Source organism: Rhinolophus ferrumequinum, chromosome 15, assembly GCF_004115265.2.
Source record: "Rhinolophus ferrumequinum isolate MPI-CBG mRhiFer1 chromosome 15, mRhiFer1_v1.p, whole genome shotgun sequence".
NCBI classification, from domain to species: Eukaryota; Metazoa; Chordata; class Mammalia; order Chiroptera; family Rhinolophidae; genus Rhinolophus; species Rhinolophus ferrumequinum.
This window is the reverse complement of record NC_046298.1, coordinates 38,407,258-38,429,564: the sequence shown is the minus strand read 5'-3', so window position 1 is coordinate 38,429,564 and position 22,307 is coordinate 38,407,258. Positions and strand designations below refer to the sequence as shown.

Below are 22,307 nucleotides of genomic sequence, written 5' to 3'. Positions count from 1 at the left end.
ATGGCTGGCACCGTCCCTCGGGCGAGTAAAGTCCTCATTCCCAGGCCAGCGGCCAGCGCTGATGTTCGGAAAACTGAACTCGCACGGGGAAGCCCGGCCGCTCACCAGTTCTCCGTCCCGCACATAAAAGCCGCCATGAAGGGTGCAGGCACAGCTGCCGATGCTCCACACAACTCTGGACGCCTCACAGGGCACAGTGGAAGGCAGGCCCCGCTCCAGCACGAGGCACCCAGGGCACGTTGCAGGTGAGGTGTGAGGGGAGAAAGGCTGAGGGTAGAGAGGTCTCGGGGCCCAGCGCGCCTCTCCCCTGCGGGTGCTAAGCGCCAGCGCGCTGAGCGTCGGTCCCAACCAGAGGCAGGGGCTGGAGTCAGGGGCTTCCCCTCGGCCTCCCTGACGTCCCGCGCCTCATGCAGGAGCAGAGATGGGGCCGAATGGCGCGACCGCGGTGGCCGTGGGGCTGTGGTTCTTGGTGACAGTCAGCGTGGCGGCGGGCCCAGACGTGGCTGCACCCCGACGCTGCATCCTCTCGCACTACCGTTCGCTGGACCCCAGGGCGCTGGCAGCGGTCAAGGCGCTGAGAGACCGCTACGTGAGTGATGCTCAGCACCCCTCCCCCCATTCCCAGGAACCCTGGGCCCGCCGGGATAGGAGACGCCGGTCCCTGTTCCCAGGGGCCCGGCATCCAAGCGTCCGCCAGGCGCATCTCGGATGTCAGGGTCCAGAATTCTGAGCACGAGATCTTCCGGGCCCCGGGGCTCTGGGCACAGTCACGCCCTTGTGCCAGTCACAAGAGGGCGGTCCCTCCTTGAGAACACCGCTCACCTTGGGGAGCAGCGCTCCGCAAGGGCTGCATTTCAGTCCACGTTCACGCCTTGAGAGAGCTCCGTGCTGGGTGCACAACACGCGCAACCGTACCGGCCAGTCCCGGTGCACGTCCCGGAATCCCCGACGGGCCAGCGCTTCAGCGACTCCAGCGAGGAGGTCCAGACTCACCCAGCCCTTGTCCGGCAGGAGGAAGAGACGCTGAGCTGGAGGCCGCGCAACTGCTCCTTCCGCCCAAGGAGGGATCCCCCGCGGCCCTCGGTGAGGCCCGCGGCCCGGCGGCTGGGGAGTGGGGCGGGGGAGGGAGGCGCAGGCCCGGGCGCGACCCTCTCTAACTCCGCGGGTCCCCGCAGTCGTGCGCCCGGCTCCGCCTCGTGGCACGGGGCCTCGCGGACGCCCAGGCGGTGCTGAAGAGCCTGCAGAGCCCGGAGCTGTTCCCCGGCGTCCCCCCGACCCTGGAGCTGCTGGCGGCCGCCGGGCGGGACGTGGCGGCCTGCGTGAGTATCTCCCGGTTCGGCCCCTCCACCCCCCGAGGTGGCTCTGCGCGCTCCGTCCCACCGCGAGGCCGCAGGATTCTAGATCTGGTCCGGCTGAGCCCCAAACCGTCCAGACACGATTCGCGTCCTCTCAGTGTCCCCGGATCCGGGGTTTGGTCTGCGTCTGGGAGGGTCGCGGGCGGGGTGGGTGGGAGACTCTCTCCTCCGCCTGTTTCGTTCACCTCCTGTCCCCCCTCCAGCTCCAGCTGGTGCGGCCAGGCTCCTGGAGGAAGTCCCTCCGGCCACCCAGAAGGCGACCCAAAACGCGGAGAGCTGTGAGTGGAGCGGGCCCGGAAAGGGGGTAGACGCCAGCGGGGACCGTGTCTTGTGGAGCGGGCCGGGAGTCGAGGCTCGGGCCGTGAGGGTTGGAGGGGAGGCTCGGCCGGTGAGGGACCCAGGGGAGTTTCTCGGGAAGAAATTCCTGCCTCAGCCCCGCTCGTCTTCTTCCCGGGTTCCAGGACTCGCCTCGGTGCCACGAAGCCACCGTCATCTTCAACCTCGTGCGTCTGCTCACGTGGGACCTGAGGCTGGTGGCGCACCCGGGACCTTGTCTCTGATCCCGCAGCTGCTCCGCGGGACCCGCAGCTCTGCAGGCGTGGCCCTGTGTTGCCCTTCGGTCCAGGCGGGTGTCCAGCCAGTGGGCGCTGAACCTCGGGAGACTCTGTGCCGCCGCGGGTCGGACTCGACGCCTGCGCTGGGTGCACAAGGCGCGGGCACTTTTCCAAGGACCAGAACGTGTCCTCCGGAAGCAGGAACATTTCCGTGGGATGCATTTCCCCAAGGTCTCCCTGGGTCCGTGTCTGGCAGGAAGACTTGAGTCTTGGGTCGACCTTACGCAGTCCCCCACATACCATGGACTACTTTCTACTTCTCTGGTTACCAGAAGCCCCTCTCCCATGACAGGTGGGCGCCCCGATTTGAACCTTCAGCGCCCGCTTTGAGATTCTGTGAATCTGTGACCCTTGGATCTCCCCTTGGGGAGGCCTCATCCCCTGAGGGATTTGGCAGTGAAAGGACCAAATGTCCTCAAGTGAGTGTAGTTTTTGGATTCTGTTACCCATGTGTCTTTTGTGTTTGTGATGTGTAATGTGCTCTTCCGGTGTTAATTTATTGCCATTAATAAATATTATTGCATCTACGATGGTTGTTCCCCTGTGATCATTTTGAGGGGCACTTTTCAGGTAATAATGCTGAGCCAGGGATATGACGAACGTGACTTGAGTTTCAAGTCTGACCCTGCCACTGATTTACGGTGTAACGGGGCAAATTACTTCTCTCTAGCCTCAGTTTTCTCCTCTATCCAATGGCGTTATTATCCTTCCCTTGCAAATGAGCCATGTACATTGAAATCGTGTTTATAAAGCTTGCAGCTGAGGTCGTAGGATGGTCTTAATTAATGGTCTCTATTAAATAACAGCACACACAATGCAGAAACATTGCACTTTTTTATTTGTTCAACAGTGTAGGTTGGGGATCTCTGTTCTAACTGCACGCCTCTCTGTTGCTAAGGTCACACAGCTAGTGAGGGTCAGAGCCAGGTTTCAACCCCAGAGCCCTTAGCTCCAGAGCCCATCCTGCACTTCCTTTCTAAGTGTGAAGTTTAGGAATTTTGAGATCATACGCCCATTTTCAGAATTCACCCTTGATGTAGTGTGTCCTACCCTGGGGTAAGGTCCCCTGCCATTGACAGAAACTGTCCAATGCCCTGGAAGGTGACTTGGGCACGTCCCTGCTCTTGGCTTTGAAACATTTTTGTGTATCAGAGCTCAAAGATTTTCCCAGCTGAGGACCTCTGTCCACTGTCTCCCTGGAATTATGAATGAAGGAAAAGGGGTCGGGGTGGGAGTCAGCAAGGGCTCGCCACCTGCTGTCCTAGATCGTCAGCTGCCAGTCCAGGAGCTCTAGCTCCACAGAGGCTGGAGGGTGCAGCGGTTACTGTGTGGGTGGAGACAAAACTCCATGAAAATCCTGCCCTCACCACTTGTTTTCTGTGTGACCTTGGGTAGGTCTCTACACCTCTCTGAGTCCCTGCAGTTTAGTCTGTATGTAAAATGTAGACAAAGCACGGTATGCCCTTGATGTTAAAGTGGATCCAATACTACATCGTGGCAAAGCCTCTGTGATGGGGTGAGACATAAAGTGCTCCACAGAAGAGGGGTCTTCGTTTTCCTTTTGCACTGACTGTTCCCTTTGCCTAAGAGGCTCCCCTCAGATCGTCACATAACTTCCTTCCTCACTTTCTTTAGGTCTTTGCTCAAATGGGATTTTCTCAGGACACATCATTTAGTGCAAACCCCCTGCTCTGGCGCCTGTTTTATTCTTTCATTTTCCTTTACGTGATGTCATACACACCACGTGCTTAACTACCTCCCCATACTCTCCGTTACTCCTGTCCAGTGAAAAGCTCCACGGAGAATTGTTTCATGTCCCCCCCTGCCCCCCAGTGCTCCATTCCTGGCACCTAGAGCAGGGCCTGAGGCAATGCAGAGACTGAATATACTTGGTGAATGAATGAAAGCTTTTGTCACAAACAGCTGGCTCCCTGGAAGTCCTTGACCACACCATAATTCCCTAGCAGAGCCTCCTGTCCCTGGGCCCCTCTGTGTCTGGAACAATGAAGGAAGATATTAGTCAAGCTCCCCTTCTCTCCCATCTTTCTCTCTCAGTACTGAGTGGGGAAGGGGAGGAAGAGCTGGTCTCCTCTCTTAATTCTTGGCTGCTTTGCCTTTCTGACTCTCTCCTGCCCCCAGCAGCCTTCTCCCTGGGTCTTCTCCCCTCCCCTGAATAGCCTCCATCTTGGAAGTTCCAGGTTCTTCGTGGCCACACCGCAGGTGTGCCTTTCCCCCCCTCCCTGTAATGGGACATCCTGCAGAAAGGCAAGTCCCTCTGTCCCCTCCCCACCCAGTCCTGGCTCTAGCCCTATCAGGGTGCCCTGACCCCTCTTTGCGTGGTGAAAGCTGCCCCTATCCTGAGGACTCATGCTGGGAACTCCTGTGAGAGAAGATCCGCTTCAGTTTCTCTTTCGCTCTGGCTGCTCACCTGGCTCATGGCCCTGCCCTGCACGGGCTTCCCCAGTCTTGCGCCTCCCCTGGAGGCAGGTGTGTTTTCACTTTTCCCACGTCAGCCTGGGATTGCCCCCACTACCAGGCTAAAAGCTGTAGCATGGAGCTCAGGCAACACAATTCCTTCTGCAACTTCAAGACAGACAGAGCAGTGAGCTGAGGCCCAGAAGAGGAGACTGAATCACACACCAAACAAGACTGAGTGACAGACCCAGGTGACAGCCTCCCAGTGGACGCTTGGATCCCCATCTGCTGACAGAGACCAGAGACCAGAGACCAGGATGAAGCTGGGTGAGCCCCCACGTTATCATCCATGATCCTCGACTCCCCACAGCCCCCGTCCTCAGCCCCTCACACCCTCCCTCCCCTCATCTGTCTCTCTTTCCTTAACACAGACATGGCCACAGGTTGCACGCTGGTGCTCATGCTGCTGACCACGGTGCTGACCCGCACAGGGGCAGTTCCTGTCCCCACGCCCCTCAGGACCCTCCCAGCTGCAAGGGGCTGCCACATGTCCCAGTTCAAGTCTCTGTTTCCACAAGAGCTAAAGGCCTTCAGGAGGGCCAAGGATGCCTTGGTGAGTCTCCCCACTGCCCCACTTGCTGTGGATTACCACGCACGCTCCACTGAAGCTGGACCAGCACCCTTCCTTCACTGGGCTAACCTCCAGCCTTCCCACAGTGGGCTGGGTCCTGCTCTGGCTGCAGTGGGCTGACCATGTGCTTTTGCAGTGGAGGTGCCTCTCCCATTTTTGTCAAAGTTAACCTCCCCTCCTCCTGTTGTTAGCCATCCTCTAGTCCCCCTGCAGTGCTTTCACCTCCAGCCCTCAGGCTGTAGGCTGACCTCTGCCCTTGCTCTCCAGGAAGAGTCGCTCTTGCTGAAGAACTGGAGCTGTAGCTCCCACCCGTTCCCCAAGGCCCGGGACCTGAGGTGGCTGCAGGTGAGTCGGGAGAGTCAGGCCCAGCCCTGCCCTCACCTGGCCCCTCTCTGGCTTCTTAGGTGGCCCCTTCACCTTCTCCTTCTCACTTGTCCCTGTCTCTTTGCCCTCCCCTCCCGTCCTCCTGACCTCGTTCCCTCACCCGCCCACATAGGCTGTGCCCTCTCACCTGTGCCCTGACTTTCACCTTCACCTGTCCCTTTGTCGATCTTCCTCACCTGCCCCTCTTTACCTGTTTGCTCTCCTGTACAACTCTCCCCTGTTTCTGTCTCCCCTCTTCAGGTGTGGGAGCGCCCCGTGGCCTTGGAGGCTGAGCTGGCCCTGACGCTGAAGGTGTTGGGGACCGTGGCTAACTCGACCCTGGGGGACACCCTGGACCAGCCTCTCCACACGCTGCGCTACATCCACTCCAAGCTCCAGGCCTGTGTGAGTGCTCGCAGCACCCAGGCCATGTGTGTGGGCTCTGACCACCGTATGTCCCCCTCTGTCCCAGGCCCTGCCTCACACAGCTTCCTCTCCCCACAGGTCCCAGCTCAGGCCACAACAGGCCCCAGGGCCCAGGGCCTCCTCCACCAGTGGCTACACAGGATTCATAAGGCCGAGAAGATGGTGAGTGAATGGAAGTGCCCAGTGTCTGGGGACATTTAGAGCCCAGATGAGGGTTAACTACTGACCCATCCCTTCCTCTCCACAGGAGTCTCAGGTCTGCCTCGAAGCCTCTGTCACATTCAACCTCATCCGCCTCCTCACCCTGGACCTGAAATGTGTCGCCAGTGGAGACCTGTGTGTCTGACCCCTAACACCCCCTGCTACCTGTTCTATCATTGTAGATATTATTTATCAGCCACTTTTCTTAATTTATTGCCACCTAATATCTATTTGTATATTTATGTGTATTCATTTGTGTGAATTCTCAAACTCACACCCAGTAAAATGTTTATTTTTCTACTTTTTGTAATAATTGTACAAATAAACAATAAGAAAGATGCTTTCTGTATTGTGGGACTGTGTGTGTATTTGTACGGATTACTTTTCTTTTGCTGCCATAAAGAATTATCACACCTTGGCATCTTAAAACATCACAAATTTATTTATCACAGTTCTATAGGTCAAAGATCCAGGGGGCTCAGTTAGTTTCTCAGCTATGGTTCTCACAGGGCTGAAATCCAATGTGGCCAGCAGGATTCTTATTAAAAGACCCTGGGAAGAGTCTACCTCCAAGCTTGGTCAAGCTGTTAGCAGAATTCTATTCCTTTCCGTCATAACACTGAGGTCCTCATTTCCCTGCTGGCAGTGAGGATCTTTTTTTTAGCTCTTGCCAGCCTCTCTCTCATTCTTGTGCATGGACCGTACATCTCAGAACCAGCAACGGTGTGTCAAACCCTTCCCACACCTAGAATCCCCATGACTTTTTCTTCTACCCCATTTCTCTTTTGCCTCCAGCCGAGAAAGTTCTCTGCTTTTAAGGACTCGTGTGTTTAGATTGGGCCCACTCAGATAATCCAGGATAATCTCTTTACTATAACGTCCATAAATCTTACTTCCATCTGCAAAGTCCCTTTGCCACATAACAAAAGATAGGCAGAGGCTCCAGGGATGGCGGTGGACATGTTTGGCGTCAGTATTCATCCTACCACAGTATGCGTGTGATTGTGTATGTGTGTGATCCCTCTGAGAGTGTGTGAGTGAATCACTTAGATGCATTCTGTTATAAGTAAAGTAACGTGAACTAAAAATGCCTTTATAATATGAACATTTATCATTGTACATGCTGAGAAGTCTAGAACAGCAGGGTCCATATAAAGCTGTATTGTCCAGTATGGTCCGCAGGCCACATGTAGCTACTAAGTACTTGAAATGTAGCTAGGACAAGGTGAGCTGTGTTGTACATGCAAAATATACCCCAGAATTTGAATAATTTTTATTAAAAAACTGTTTTTTTCGGATGGTGAATGTCAAGTTTATCCCTGGAAAGTTACTATATTTTTCTTGGTAATAAATATGCGAAGAGACTTTGAGACTTTGTAAATATCTCTCAAACTTTGGCTGATTCACTTTAGCATCCACAGATGGTATTTACCTGACTGTTACTGTATGTCAGTCACCAAATAATTTCATCCTTCTTTTTACATTTATTCAGAGCTTTTCTCCCCTCCCTCATTTATGTATTCACCAATGGATTTATATCAGCATAGATTCCTGAATTCTTATTTTATTTAGTGTATTATAATTCCGTGCTATCATTTATTTTGATGCTCAAATTGTCCCAGATTAAGCCAATGGGAACTTTTACAAGATCGTCTGATGCCCTTCTGATGTGTCCCTGTCATTCTTAGAGCACCTCCTTGCTTTCTGGAATAAGATGTTCCAGGCTCGTCTTGTACTTTCCCTGCCACAGCTCTGTAACCAGCCATTTCTCCAAGGAGATCTGCTTCCTTTCAGTGGATAACAGTTTTTAAAAACTAAGATCTGGGTGCTAGGTGGGCTGATTGCTACAAGGCTATCATTGCTTCTACACCCTCTCAATGGACAAAGTTAGGAAATAGATGGATATATGTACAAAACTTTTTTTTTACTGTTAAAAAAGTAAAATCTCATTAATAATTTTTATATTGATTATATGTTAACATGATTTAGTAATATATGATAACATTTTGGATATATTGGGTCAAATAAAGTTTATATAAAAATAATTTCAGGGCCTGCCTGGTGGCTCAGGCTGTTAGAGCTCCACGCTCCTAACTCTGAAGGCTGCCGATTCGATTCCCACATGGGCCAGTGGGCTCTCAACCACAAGGTTGCCGGTTCAGCTCCTCGAGTCCCGCAAGGGATGGTGGCCTGTGCCCCCTGCAACTAGAAAACGGCAACTGGACCTGGAGCTGAGCTGCACCTTCCACAACTAAGACTGAAAGGACAACAACTTGAAGCTGAACGGCACCCTCCACAGCTAAGATTGAAAGGACAACAACTTGACTTGGAAAAAAAAAGGCCTGGAAGTACACACTGTTCCCCAATAAAATCCTGTTCCCCTTCCCCAATAAAATCTTTAATAATAATAATAATAATAATTTCATATATTTCTTTTTACTTGTTAAATGTGGCTACTAGAAATTTTAAAATTACATATGTGGCTCAAATAAGATTTAGACTGAACCGTGCTGGTTTAGAGAGCATGATGTCATAGTGGGTCCAAGCTCTTTCCATCCAGCTGATCCTCCATTCTCAGTGCATTAGTACCATCTCCCCTCATGATCATAATGTGACTGCCACAGCTCCAGCCATCACACAATCACATAACTGTCTACAAAGCAGGAGTGGCAGAGATTCCAGCTAGCTGTCTCTAAATTTATTCTCCTCTTCTTCTCTTATTTACAGAATCCCTGAATTGTATGTGGATTTGAGAATGCTCTATTAAAGACAATATTTTCCAACTATTCCTGCACCTCCAGCACTAAGTTCTGGACAATGTGTATGAGTGAAATTGAACTGAGCACCTTATGAGTTCCTTTAAAGGACATAGAAAATGCTCTCCTTATCTCCTGTCTCCTTTCTTGCTGAATGACAGACATTAGAGCAGCCATCTTACTTTGCCTTCAATTTTCTAGGATATTTTCAGTGGGTATAGAATTCTGTGTTGATAGTTTCCTTTTTTTCTTTCAGTACATTAAATAGTCAGTAGGTAATTTAGATATAGACTTAGTTCCTCTCCCTGTGGGGCTCCCTCCATATTGGGGTTTCTCCTCTCAATTTCCGACTTCTCCGGCAGCCCAAATTTTGGCATCTGACACCTCAAGTCAATGACTGGTTTTCTGCTTGAGTTCAATTTGTCCCTTGCCACATGGGCAGAAGTGTGTCTCCAGAGGAAAAGCCATATAAACTTAGATCTCACACAGTGTGTTCTGTTCTTTAAAAGGTCAAATCCACTCCAGTTTCTTCCTGTTTCTGGTTACTCTCCAGGGCCTTCATAATAGTACTTTAAAAAAATATTTTGTCCAGAGTTGGTAATTGCCCATAGGGAGGTTAGGCTCTACCCTCTCACCTGTCTCTGTCTTACTTTTCTCATGTGGCCTCTCTCTCTTCCACTCCATTGACCCACACCCTCACTCCCTTCTACCCTCATTCTAGGGAGAGATTGGACAGGAGTTGGCAGTGTTCCAGGCTGTGGAGAAAGCACTGGACTCTAGTGTTATGGCTGCTGTCTACCTATTCATTCATTTCTTTTTTCATTAAAACTGGTCAACAAAAGATGCCACAGTGGATCACTTAAGTGTTAAACATATTCTTCCCTGTCCCCACTGTGCAGCCCCTATAACTTCCTGACAACCGGCGTCAATTACCCCTGCCAACACGACCCCTTTCCTTGTTCCTTGGTCTTTTGGCAGAAGAGCATATTGAGTGGGTGATAATCAGAGATTAATGGGATTCTTTCTGTGTTCCAGGTGGAAAGGACCACTCTTGGGAACCAGTGCCCCTAAATCTGCAGAGCTTAAACTTTTTCTGGCAGGAAGCACCAATTTCTAAGGTGGGGCAGTGGAAATGATGGTAAGCAATATCATTTTGGCATTCATCCCTTGGTTCTCGGACTCATTTTTCTAACTGTTGGGGACTCAACACCCTATAGTGATGGTTGATTTAAGGTGTATACTGCAGGCCCTGTAAAGTACTCTGTCCTTGCAGAGTTTTGATTCCAAGTGGTGGCCTACGCTGCATGATTAAGAGACCATTTCACTGCTCTATTAGGCCAGAAGCTTCTGCGGAGTGGGGTTTGTAATGGAACCAGAGGATCCTGTGTTTGTATGCCCACTGCTGCATCTCCTTTTCTACGAAGTCCCTTGATCTGTGGTGATGTTTTGCAGAATCCTTTGTTGGTGGATCAGAGTTCTGAAATTCCTCAATAGTTCTGGCCGAGGTCTTAAGGTCAGTAAAGGCAAAGCCATGGATGGTTTATCCCAATCAAGATAAGTCCCTGCCCCATCCAGGGTCGGAGGGATCCAGTGTACTCAACTTGCCGCCAAACAGCAGGTTTGTCTTCTCAGAGGATGGTGCTTCTGGCCGGCAGGCTTGACACTCAGCAGTGGCAATAGCCAGATCAGCTTTCGTGAATTAGAGCTCATGCTGTTGGGCCGCATGTATGGCCTCCATCTGCTACCATGGTGGCTCTATTCATGTACCCATGGTGCCAGACTGGGAGGGCTGATGATAGAGGCTGTCTGATGTCAACTGGCCAAATCTGTATTTCTCTTTGGTTGATTAGTGCCACTTCAGTAGCTGATGCTCTCTGGTGGCCATTGACATGAAAAAAATCTTCATGCTGGGTGTCCCCTGACATATGTCCACCCATATACCTCTACCTCAAATGTTCTCATCTGATCTTTTTCAGGCTAACTTCAGGCTGCTGACTAAGAACCTTTTACCGCTGCTCATAAGTTCCGGTATAGCTACCTCAGGCTACTTCTCTGTCCACACAGCAGAAGATCAGCTCTGCCCATTGGGATGATTTCCTCTCACTGTCACCTTTCAGGGTTACCCTTGAATTGAGCTGTAGTGAAACAAAACTCTTTGTTTCTTCTTATACCCACATATTCAACCAACCCACCCATGGACCAAGCTTACCCTTTTTGTTTCATCATCAGCCAGTCATAAAGGTGTGATCAGAGGAACAGGCACTGGTGCCACAGTGGCGATGACATGGAAGCGTGGATCACCTGTTCATGAAGCTGACTTGTCCTCTGGCCCTGCCTGCTGGGTCCTGCATGCACCACTCCCATCTTCTAATGAATTGCTGCTTGGTTCACTGAATTTATGAATCGGTGGGTCGTACAGCTCATAACTGGTCACTTGATGTCTTGTGGTCCTGTGCTTCCTCTCTACCATGATGCAGAAACACTCCAGGTACTGCTTTATGAATGGTGTATGCTTTTCTGTAGAATGCCGTGACCTTGAACCCTGATGGGCTGCATTGTGATTCTTCTACTGAGGTTTGTGTAAACTCCACAAGGGGTCTTTCCTTCTCAGCCTGGACCTACTGCAGAGGGCTTTTCTGTTCTTTACCCCATTCAAAGCTGACACCTTTCCATGTCTCTGGCTTGAAGTATTCCCAAGTTTGGAATATGCTGTCTGCTGAACCCAGAGATACCTAACAAGCCTTATGCTTTTTTTTTTTCGTAGTGTGAGGTGTGAGTTGCAATACGTTTATTTTGGAGGGGGTGTCCTGACATACCTCAGACCACTGGATGCCTAAAAACTTCAGCCATGGAGTAGGTGCCCAAGTCTTTAAAAAGTTTCTCTCCTGCCCTCTCGAGCATGTCTTTCAATGTACTCCTCACTTCTTCCTCATACAATCTGATTAGCTTGCTGCCTCCGAGCAGTGGGCCAATATAAAGATCTGTGGAAGGGCTTTGCAGTTAATGTTATGACAGAGGGCAGGACTGCTAACATATCCCTGTAGTCATCTTCTAAATGTGCATCTCGGCCATCCTGAGTAAATGTGAACTGCTTCTGATCCTCCTTTCTGGTAGGGACAGAAAGACTGCATTCTCCTGATCAATGGCCACATATGACATAGTAAGGCTGCGTGAATCCTCTGGCAAAGATACCACGTTCAGCACGGCAGCTGCAATTTGGGCTACTACTTGTTAAATTTGCACGTCCACTGTCGTCTACCATGATCCATATGGTTTTTGAAGGGTCCAGGTGAATTAAGTGGGGACATGACAAGGACCACCATCCCTGCATCTTTCATGTCTTTGAGGATCACACTAATCTCTCCCATGGCCTTTGGGAAGTGATGATTTTTAAAAACCACGATGGCCAGAATGGGAAGGGGCCAGTGTCAGAGGTTTCTTTTTGGCCTTTCCCCATTATAACAGCTCTGCAAGCCAGACCTGGGTCAGGACCCCATTTATCACCTGCCTCCACATGCCCCCCAACTTGAACAGAAAAGCCAGGAAGGTACTCTGGGCTCTGAACATCAATATTAATCCGGACCCTGTGTTCAATAGTTAGCCAAAGGTCTACGTTTTCACCTTTCACCAGGGTGCTGTTCATTCCCCGAGGACATTGCCATTGGCAGCAGCTTCCTGGTACGTGTTTAATAAGTGGCTCTCAGAAAAGAAAAGCTCTAATTTGTGGCATTTTCCAGTTTCTATGGTGGAAATACCACCACCATAGGTTGATATCAAGCTGCCAATATGCCGTCTCAGAGCACAGGCAGTAGGACATTATTGTTTAGTATTTCTATCCAGATATAATAGACAAAATGTTTTCCTTTCCTAGTGCTATCATAACAAAGTACCACAAACTGGGTGACTGAAAACAACAGTTTGTCTCACAGGTCTGGAGGCCAGACGTCCAAAATCAAGGTGTCATCAGCAGGGCCGTGCAGGTTTCCCTCTGAAACCTGTAGGGAAGATCCTTCCTTGCCTTTTCCAGCTTCCGGGGTTGGCCAGCAATCCGCAGCACCACTCCATTCTCTGCCTCAATTGTCGCTGTCACATGGCCGGCTTCTCCTGTGTGTCTCTCCCTCTGCGTCTTCTTCCTCTTTTACAAGCATGCCAGTCTATCGGATTAGGGCCCACTCTAATGACTTCATCTTAACTAATCACATCTGCCATGACCCTTGTCATGCGGGGCGTCAGGCGGGGTCTCTGGTCCCGCTCCCCACATAAGAACGCAGGATATGGTGAGGCCAAAAAGGAACACCCACGGAGCCATAGACAGGGGAGTCACACCACTATAGTCTCGCTGGCAGCCGGGTTGGAGACACAGGAAGCAGTATCTACACAATCTGCAACCTGCCGTCCACTTCTCTGCCAACCAACCTCACTTGCTAGCTGCAATCCGCTCTTGCTAGCCCAGCCACCATCTTCTTGCTAGCCCCCATTTGTTGCTAGCATAGCCACGGCAGTTATATTAGTGGCCAATGGCTCACTGGTTACAGCTGACGGCCAACTAGCCACAGCTGATGGCCATCCAATCACAGTTGATGGCCATTTACTACCTAAGCCAGCACCTTTCCACGTGAGGGCGAGAGCCTGGAAACTGCACTCCTGGCTCTGTCCCCACACCCTATTTCCAAATAAGGTCATGTTCTGAGTACTGGGGGTTAGGACTTCAACATGTCTTTCTTTTGGGAGGACACACTTCAACCCATAACTCATAAATAATCTCAAGAGTATAGATACTAGGAAAATGTGGTAAAATATCCAGAAAGTGATTTGTGAGTATTTACTTTTGTTTTAATACAATTTTAAACTGTGAGTTTCTATAATTTAATTTTTTAAAATTTTTTTATTGGGGAATATCGGGGAACAGTGTATTTCTCCAGGGCCCATCAGCTCTAAGTCACTGTCCTTCAATCTAGTTGTGGAGGGCACAGCTCAGCTCCAATTCCAGTCACCGTTTTCAATCTTTAGTTGCAGGGGGCACAGCCCACCATCCCATGTGGGAATTGAACTGGTAACCTTGTTGTTAAGAGCCCGCACTTTAACCAACTGAGCCATCCAGCCGCCCCAATAATTTAATTTTTAACAGCTTTGACAATCGACTAAGAAAATTCCTGACAATTTAACAATCAGCTCTTGTGTGTTGGTACAAGCCAGCTCCAACACACCATGGGTCCTGGGTCCCCCTGGGAAGGACTGGGGAAATCACTAATGAACACACTTGCTGTGGCATTGCAGGATCATTCCCCACAGGGGGCCTGGCCTCCCCCTGCAGTTTGAGATCAGAAAACCGACTCAGGTCTGGAAACTGGCAAGGGATCATGATTTTTCATTAGGGCCACTGCCCTTAGGCTCTGGGTTATTCACATAGAGGAGAATGTGATGTGAAGATGAGCAGGGAGAGATTTGGAGATAGAGTGATGGCCACAAGCCATGGAATGCCAGCAGCCAGCAGAGGCTGGAAGAGACAAAGAACGGATTCCCCAGAAGGAGTGGGGCCCTGCTGACACCTTGATTTTAGCCCGGTGGTACTGATTTCAGACTTCTGGCCTTCCGAAGTGTGAGAGAATACGTTTCTGTTGTTAAAGCTACGCAGTTAATACTATTTGCTAAAGCAGCCACCGGAAACTACTCCAGTTGTCTTATAAGCACTTGTGTCATTTGAGGTCTTTGATGATCTTCAAGCTTCTCTCTGCATCTGTTCAGATATTTCCATCGAAAGTCTCCCAGTCTCACACTGGCACAGGGGACTTGCGGACCTGGCTATTCAACCTTCCCTGAAGCTCTGCACCCTTAGGAAGGTCTCCTGAGTCTGCTTTATCTGCCACCAAGGTGGATTCTTGGTCTTTAAAGTTCTGCTTTGAATTGGTGATTAACGACCTGCGACTGTCGTTATCTCTTGTCAATGAATCAGTGGTCTCAGCAACAGCCACCCAATTCCACGGTCATTATTTCCATTTCCGTCGTGTCACTCCAGTGCTGTGGATATTGCTCTGGTCCAGGCCTCCTTTTTCACCGGTATCTCATCGCCATTCACAATAGGTACAAATTTTAACTATTGCACCGCTAAGTATGGCACCGCTTCACCTGCCACCAGGGTGGCGTCCCCACTGCCAGCCAACCAGCAACTGAGTCCATTCCAAAAGCCCATTGCAGAGTCAGCTTGCTAGGACCACCTGTGATACAAATGGCCTTAGATTAGATTTGCTGGAAACACTCTGAGACAGAATTGCAGGCAGAAATGCTTACTGGGGAGGTGTCTCAGGTAAAGCACCTGTAAGTACATGGGGAAGGCAGGATTGGGGTGGGGGGCAATGCAGTTGCAACAGAGACGTTAACCCATCCTACAGAGAGCACTGCACCTGGGAGGGCCCTTCAGAGAGACCTAGGCTGTGATGTCTCACTGGCCAAGGGCAGTGTCCTGGGAGGGGGACTAATTTTGAGGCAAGGCAGTACCCTGTGGCCGACAGCTCTTCCCCCACGAGGGGTGTAGTCTGGAGCCATCAGCAGCCAGCTTTCCCAACAGCTGGGGCATGAGTGTGGCTTCCGAGCACACGTGTGGGTCTGGTGGAGCGTCACCAAACGCACTACACAGCTTAAGCTTTAGGGTCTCGCCTTCGCATGGCCCTTCCCAGGTCTGGGATGGAGCCCTGTCTTTGATGTCTTCACATGGTCATATATTTTTGTAATATAAGCAAAATAAAGTGTTTTTTTGCATTCTGTTTCTTAAAACGAGCCCCTAAACGGTGTAAGCTTAAAGCCCTACTAATCCTGATTCTGCCCCTAAAAGTGCGAACAACTCAAACCAGTCAATCCATGCTGAGTTAGGTTCACATAGAGGCTGAGTGGATGTAACAAAGAGAACCTCAAAATCGATGGATTGAAAAACAGAAGTGGAACTCTCTGCCTCTTCACAGTCCCAAGGGGAGGGGTCCAGTTGGCAGGACGGCTGGTTTTGTGCCCCACAATCCCCTAAGGCAGGCATTCTTAACCATCTTCATGCATTGGATTTCATGGCAACTTAGCAAAGCTTCTCAGAATAAAAGAAAATACACAGGACAAAGGAATCCAATTTCTATTGTAAGGCAGTTATCAAAATATTTTTTTAAAAGTGTGATACAGTAATTTTTGTGCTTCTTCATTAATGCATTAAATAAAAAGTCACTCATGGCAGCTTTGATAGCTCCTGTAACTTCAAAGTGGAGATGAGCATACATGATATTTCAGGATGCCTGCTAGAAAATAACGTAATATGAAAATATCTGTGATTTCTTTTGGTGACAAAGTCACAAGTTCTGCTAACACTATTGGGGTTTGTTGCCTACATTTGTAGCAGATGTGTGGTAGACTGAATAATGGTCCCCCCCAGAAGTGTTCCTAATCCCTGGAAGCTGTGAATAGGGCCCCATATGTGGTAGAAGAGACTTTGGACGTGACTGAGGGTCTCAGGACAGGAAGGTTATCCTGGGTTGTCCAGGTGGGCCCAATGTAAACACAAGAGTCCTTGTTAGAGGGAGGTGAGAGGGTCAGTGCCAGTAGCCTTGCTCTTACAGGTTCACAGGCCCAGCCTTTAAGGGAGGTGTGACACCAGAAGCAAGAGATTGGAGCCATGTGACGAAGGAAACACGAGTCAAGGAGTGCAGTTGACTTCTAGGAGCTGAAAAAGTCAAGGAAATGGATTCTCCTCAGAAGTTTCCAGTAGGAAACAGCCCTGCTGATACCTTGATTTTAGACTTCTCACCTCCAGCACTGCAGGAGTATAAGTTTGTGGAGTGTTTTTGTTTTGTTCTTTTGGTTAGATAATTTTTTATTTTTTATTATGAAAAATATTTATAAAATTGATTATCTTGGCCATTTTTTGTATGTGTGATTTCTTCCCCCCCTTTCTTTCGCCTCCCCTCCCCCACTCCAGTTCAAGCCGTTGTTTCTCAGTCGAGTTGTGTAGCACACAGCTCCCTGGCCCGCACTGGTATTATGAGCCTTGTGTTCCCCCTGGCTGAGGCCGTCGCCCATCGTCGCCGCAACACTGAAACTCGGTAACTATTAATTCCCCGTCCTCCCTTCCCCCAACCCCTAGCAATTACCATTCTACTTTCTGTCTCTATGAATTTGCCTACTCTAGGATCTCTTATAAGTGGGATTATACAGAATTTGTCCTTTTGTGATGGACTTATTTCACTTAGCAAAATGTCCTAAATTTCATTTATGTTGTAACATGTATCAGAATTTTCTTCCTTTTTAAGGGTGAATAATATTATATTGTATGTATATACCACATTTTGTTCATCCAGTCATCATGTGATGGAAAATTTGTGTTAAGTCACTGCGTTTGTGGTAATTTGTTAGAGCAGCCATAAGAAGCTCATACAGGAAGGAAATGTCAAATTTCAGATAGAGGTTAGTGAAAATAAAGATGTTTTTTCTGCACTGTGAAATCTGGTTCTCGGACAGATCCAAGTTCCAGCTTGTGGGAAGGGGAAAGAGAGCAGGACAACTTGCTCCATGTTGGTAGACCTAGATGCTGGTGAGGATGTAGTCACATGGCCACACTCAGTGTAGAAAATGCAGGAAGTGTCATCTTAGGTTTGGGGGCCCATACCAGCCTCCATCTCTAGTTCTGAGGAAGGAGGAGTGAGAGGATTTTAGTGGACAAGGCAAAGGCAGTCTTGAGGTCCCCTCAGGGGACTCTGGGTGGGAGGAGTCAGGTGACAGAGAGCACAGACAAGTTCCCTCAATAAACCCAACAACTCTGAGGCAGGAGGTGCCGGGGGTAGGCCTGGGTGTTTTCCCTTGGGACCCATCTGCTGTGTAAACTTGGCCAGTCTCTTAACCTCTCTGAGCATCAGCTTTTTCATTTTCAAGGTGGGAGAAAGCAAAGTACCTACCACAGGTGTTTTGAGAATTCACTGCTCTTGTGTGTGGAAAGCTTCCAGGACAGGTAAGTGGCAGTGAGAGAACCTCTTCATTGTACTCACTTTGCAGTGGCTGTTCCCACTGCCTGGAATGCTGTTCCCGCAGATGTCCTCATAGTTCCTTCCCTCCCTCCTTCAGGCCTTCAATCTGCTGTCACATTCTCAACTGTCATGCAACCCCTACTCTGAACACCTGACTCCATCTCCGGCTTAATCTTTCTCCAGAGCACTTCTCAATAGCTGACATTATATGTATTTAGTTTGTTATTTTGTTCTTGTCTGACCCCACTGGAATGTCAGCTCCACGAAGGTCAGGGAAGTTTGTGGGTTTTGTTTACTGCTGGATCCTCGGTGCTGAGAACAGTGCTGGCCTATAATAGCTGCTCAATAAATACATTCTGGAATCAATGACTGACTGAATGAGTGAATAAAAGGATGGGTTGGTCATGACCAACTGGTTCTTTGAAGACCTCAGCCATACCTATAATCCTGAGCAGATCCTTTCATTCCCATCTCATATTGGGGGCAGGTGGGGCGGGGTGGGACCTGTCCTGTGCTTTATACTCTGCGGTGGTGGGTGGTGGCCTTGCTGATTTTCTCTTGTCACCCCACAGTGGCTCTCTCCCTGGGTTGTCTCCCCTCCTCTAAGTAGCTTCCCCCTAGGAGCCTGCAGCCCCTTTGTGGAAATACTTCCTGGGTCTCCTGTCACCATCCCCTTCCATATTTGAGCAACTTGCTGAGAGATGAGCCCCTGCCCCACCCCCAGCCCATCTGGGCACCTACAACCCTGCTCTGTCCAGTCCTGAGGATTGCTCCATTCAGGAAGTCACCTTTCCTTGTCAGTTTCCCTTTCCCAGGCTTCCCTGGCCCCGCCCTGCTCCTGGCTTCCCAGCCTCAGGCCGCCCCTGGTGCAGTGCCAACTTCAGCCTGGATCTTCTGCCTGTCCAGGCTAAATGTTTCAACGTGGAGCTGAGACAAGAATTAAATCCCAGACGCAGTCAGGAACAGAGCAATGGGGAGACTGAGGCCAGACAAGACTGAGCCTGCGTGGTGAAAGGGGCTCCTTTTGGTGAAAGAGGCTCAGGAGCCAGGAATAAAGCCTGGCGAGGGGCCTTGACAGGGTGAAGGGTAACTTTGTGAGTCTCCCCAATGTCCCTCCCTTGGGCTGTGGACTGACCTCTGCCCTTGCTCTCCAGGAAGAGTTGCTCTTGCTGAAGAACTGGTGCTGCAGCTCCCACCCGTTCCCCAAGGCCCGGGACCTGAGGCGGCTGCAGGTGAGTCGGGAGAGTCAGGCCCAGCCCTGCCCTCACCTGGCCCCTCTCTGGCTCCTTAGGTGGCCCCTTCACCTTCTCCTTCTCATTTGTCCCTGTCTCTTTGCCCTCCCCTCCCGTCCTCCTGACCTCGTTCCCTCACCCGCCCACATAGGCTGTGTCCTCTCATCTGTCACCTGACTTTCACCTTCACCTGTCCCTTTGTGGATCACCTGTCCCTCTTTAACCTGTTCTCTCTTACTCACAACTCTCCCCTGTCTTCTGTCTCCCCTCTTCAGGTGTGGGAGCGCCCCGTGGCCTTGGAGGCTGAGCTGGCCCTGACACTGAAGGTGTTGGGGACCGTGGCTAACTCGACCCTGGGGGACATCCTGGACCAGCCTCTCCACACGCTGTGCTACATCCACTCCAAGCTCCAGGCCTGTGTGAGTGCTCGCGGCACCCAGGCTATGTGTGTGGGCTCTGACCACCCGTACGTCCCCCTCTGTCCCAGGCCCTGCCTCACATACCACCCTGCTCTGCCCACAGATCCCAGCTTAGCCCACAGCAAGCCCCGGACCCCAGGGCCACCTCTGCCACTGGCTGCACTGGCTTCATGAGATGTGTAAGAAGGTGAGTGACCAGGGAAAGAAGCTAATGTCTGGGGCCAGCTAGAGGAACCTAGATATAGGAGCCACCCCTAACTCCCCACAGGCATCCCAAGGTTGCCTGAAGCCTCTGTCACATTCAACCTCTTCTGCCTCTGCACTAGGGACTTGATATGTATCAACAGTGGAGACCTGTGTGTCTGACCCCTGAAACCCACCTGCAAACTATCCCAGCACCTTAAATATTATTTATGCACCAGTTACCTCCCCTAGATTATTGCTTCCAGATTCCTGCTTGTTTATGAATCCCACAAAAGTGTTTCTTCTTGCACTTTCCATACAATGTGTGAAAATAAACAATTTGTGACATTGACCTTGTTTATATGTGACTGTATAAATGACTGCATGACTGCATATGTGACTGTGGCCCTCTGAGTGTGTGTGTATGAGTGGGGGAGGGGGAAGGAAGGGGGAGGTAGAGCCGGGGAGAAGGAGGGCAGAAAAGAGAGAAGAGGGGTAAAGAGAGAGAAGAGGAGACATGAAAGGGGAGAGAGGGAAGGGGAAGTGAGACAGGGAGAGACTATGAAAGAAGGAATAAATGAGTGAAAGGATCACTGAGGATACTTTCAGCTACAGGTAATGGAAGATTTCATTGTAAATGACTTAACCAGCACAAGCAGTTGTTACACCACGTAATAAGATGTCTAGAGGAGGCTATGGCCAGGTAAGGTCAGTGGGACAATAGCTTTATCATGAACCTAAGGTCTGTATCTGTGTTTCTAAGGATATGTATCAAACATCTGTTTTGTGGTTCATTCATCTAAACCTCCTGTGGCTGTAAACCTGGAGTGACTATTGTCAGGGTGGAAATCTGCTGGGAGGGATGAATGGTCACGAAAAGAGTTGTCACCAAAAAGTCATTTAAGTTTCATTGTGGGCATTGTTCTTTGTAGACAATTGTGTGATCTACAGTTTCATTTCTTTCTTCCCCCAATCTATATGCCTTTTATTTCCTTTTCTTGCCTTATTGCGCTAGATAGAACTACAATACTATGTTGAATAAAAATGGTGAGAGAGGACATCTTTGCCTTCTTCCTGATTGTTGGAGGAAAACATTCATTTTCACCATTTAGTGTATGGTTGATTGCAGGGTTTTTGTAGATACTTTTTATCAATTTGATGAACTTCCCTTCCATTTCTATTTTTCTAAGTTGTTTTTTTTTTAAATCATGAATTGGTGTTGAAGTTTGTCAAATGCTTTTTCTGCATTGATTAATATAATCATGTGATTTTTCTCCTTTAGCCTGTTTTGGTGGATTAGACTGATTATGTTTCAAATACTGAACAAAGCTTGCATCCTTGGAATGAACCCCATTGGGTCATGGTGTATAACTCTTTGGATCTATTGCTGAATCTATGTGTCAACATTTTGTTAAGGAGTTTTGTGTCTGTATTCATTACTTATTTTTGTGTGAGCTAATCCATTTACCTCAATTTTTAAGCTAGTTGAGTTAGGGCTTTCTGTTACTTGCAGCCAAAAACATGCTTAATGATACACATGGAAAGGAAAGGTAAGTTTCCCTCGAAGTTGAAGAATTCTGGCTGTACGTATTGTTCTGCCGCCACCATTCTCTGGCCTGTCATTGGTATGAAGCTGCAAAGCATCCCTGTATTCAGTATCCACGGAGGGAGATGGGAAGATGAGTGATCTGGGGTTGCAATCCAGGGAACAGGCACTTCTGCCTACCCCCATCTATGTGACAGCACTATTTCTTCAAACCTCTGTTTCTTGAAAGTTTCACTTCAAGTCTTTCAAATCTCTGCTTCTTCATGCCCACTAGTCCATCACGTCCCTTCTGTCTTCAGAGAGATTACTTTGCCTTTTGCCTCAGAAGCTGCCAGGTAGAAATTCCTCATCATCTAGACCACTCTCCTACCTGCCCTCACCCTCCCCTTCTCTCCTGTCACCATGGATGAGCTGTCTTTTTTCCTAACTTGGGCCAGTGCCTGATCATAGCCCCTTTTATGTCATTCTGCTATAAATTAACCCTCTTTTCCTCTCTATTTTTCAAAACTTCCTTTCTACAAATCAGCAGTCTCCTCTTTTAAGAGTCCCTTTTTTAATGTATATTCTTATCTCCAACTACTTCTCCATCTGTCTTTTCCACCAGCTCCACTTCCTCACCTACTCCAGTCTCCACGGTCCTAACAGTTAGCTTCTGCCCCCGCCCCCCCCAAAGCTCCACGCAACACCAACAATCCTTTCGTAGCTAAATCCTGTGATTGTTTCTCCAGTTCTCACTCCAGAAGACCTCTCAGAAGCATCTAACACATTTCTCACCAACTCCTTCTTGTAACTGTCTCTCACTTTGGCTTATGTGGTATCACACTCTTCTTGTCTTTCTTTGGCTTCTGGCTGCTGCTTCTCAGTCACATTTTCTGGTTCTCTTTCTTCTTCCCACTTCTTAAATACTGGAGCTTCTCGGGGTTCGGTCCTGGACTCTCATCTCTCTTCCCTCTTTATACTCTCTCTGGGTTTATCTCAGACATCCCTGTGGATAACCTGAAGCATGAGACCAACCACCTTCTCACTGATTACCCTTGTACTAGTCCACTGAGGCTGGACTATGCGATAGTAACAAATGAGCCTCAGATTTCACTGGCTTATAACAACAAAGGTTTATTTCTCACTCATGCAATGGTTATCTTGGGTAGGCTAAGTCTCAGCTCCTCATGGAAT

The 22,307-nt window shown here is 49.4% G+C and overlaps 2 protein-coding genes and 1 pseudogene across 2 annotated transcripts; all 3 read left to right on the top strand.

The window, feature by feature from the left end:
* On the top strand, positions 1 to 1,915 carry LOC117035358 (interferon lambda-4-like). The gene is made up of 6 exons (XM_033129247.1): positions 1 to 142; positions 414 to 589; positions 1,012 to 1,083; positions 1,176 to 1,319; positions 1,559 to 1,633; positions 1,817 to 1,915. The coding sequence occupies exons 1-6, from the start codon at positions 1 to 3 to the stop codon at positions 1,913 to 1,915; spliced, it is 708 nt and encodes a 235-aa protein (XP_032985138.1).
* Positions 1,916 to 4,811: 2,896 nt separating this feature from the next.
* Positions 4,812 to 6,150, top strand: LOC117035194 (interferon lambda-3-like). Its single transcript, XM_033128949.1, has 5 exons — positions 4,812 to 4,997; positions 5,283 to 5,360; positions 5,640 to 5,783; positions 5,883 to 5,966; positions 6,052 to 6,150. Exons 1-5 carry the CDS (start codon positions 4,818 to 4,820, stop codon positions 6,148 to 6,150), a joined length of 585 nt encoding a protein of 194 aa, XP_032984840.1. The 5' UTR covers positions 4,812 to 4,817.
* An 11,168-nt stretch (positions 6,151 to 17,318) lies between these two features.
* Positions 17,319 to 19,771, top strand: LOC117035357 (interferon lambda-3-like; annotated as a pseudogene).
* Positions 19,772 to 22,307: the final 2,536 nt, after the last annotated feature.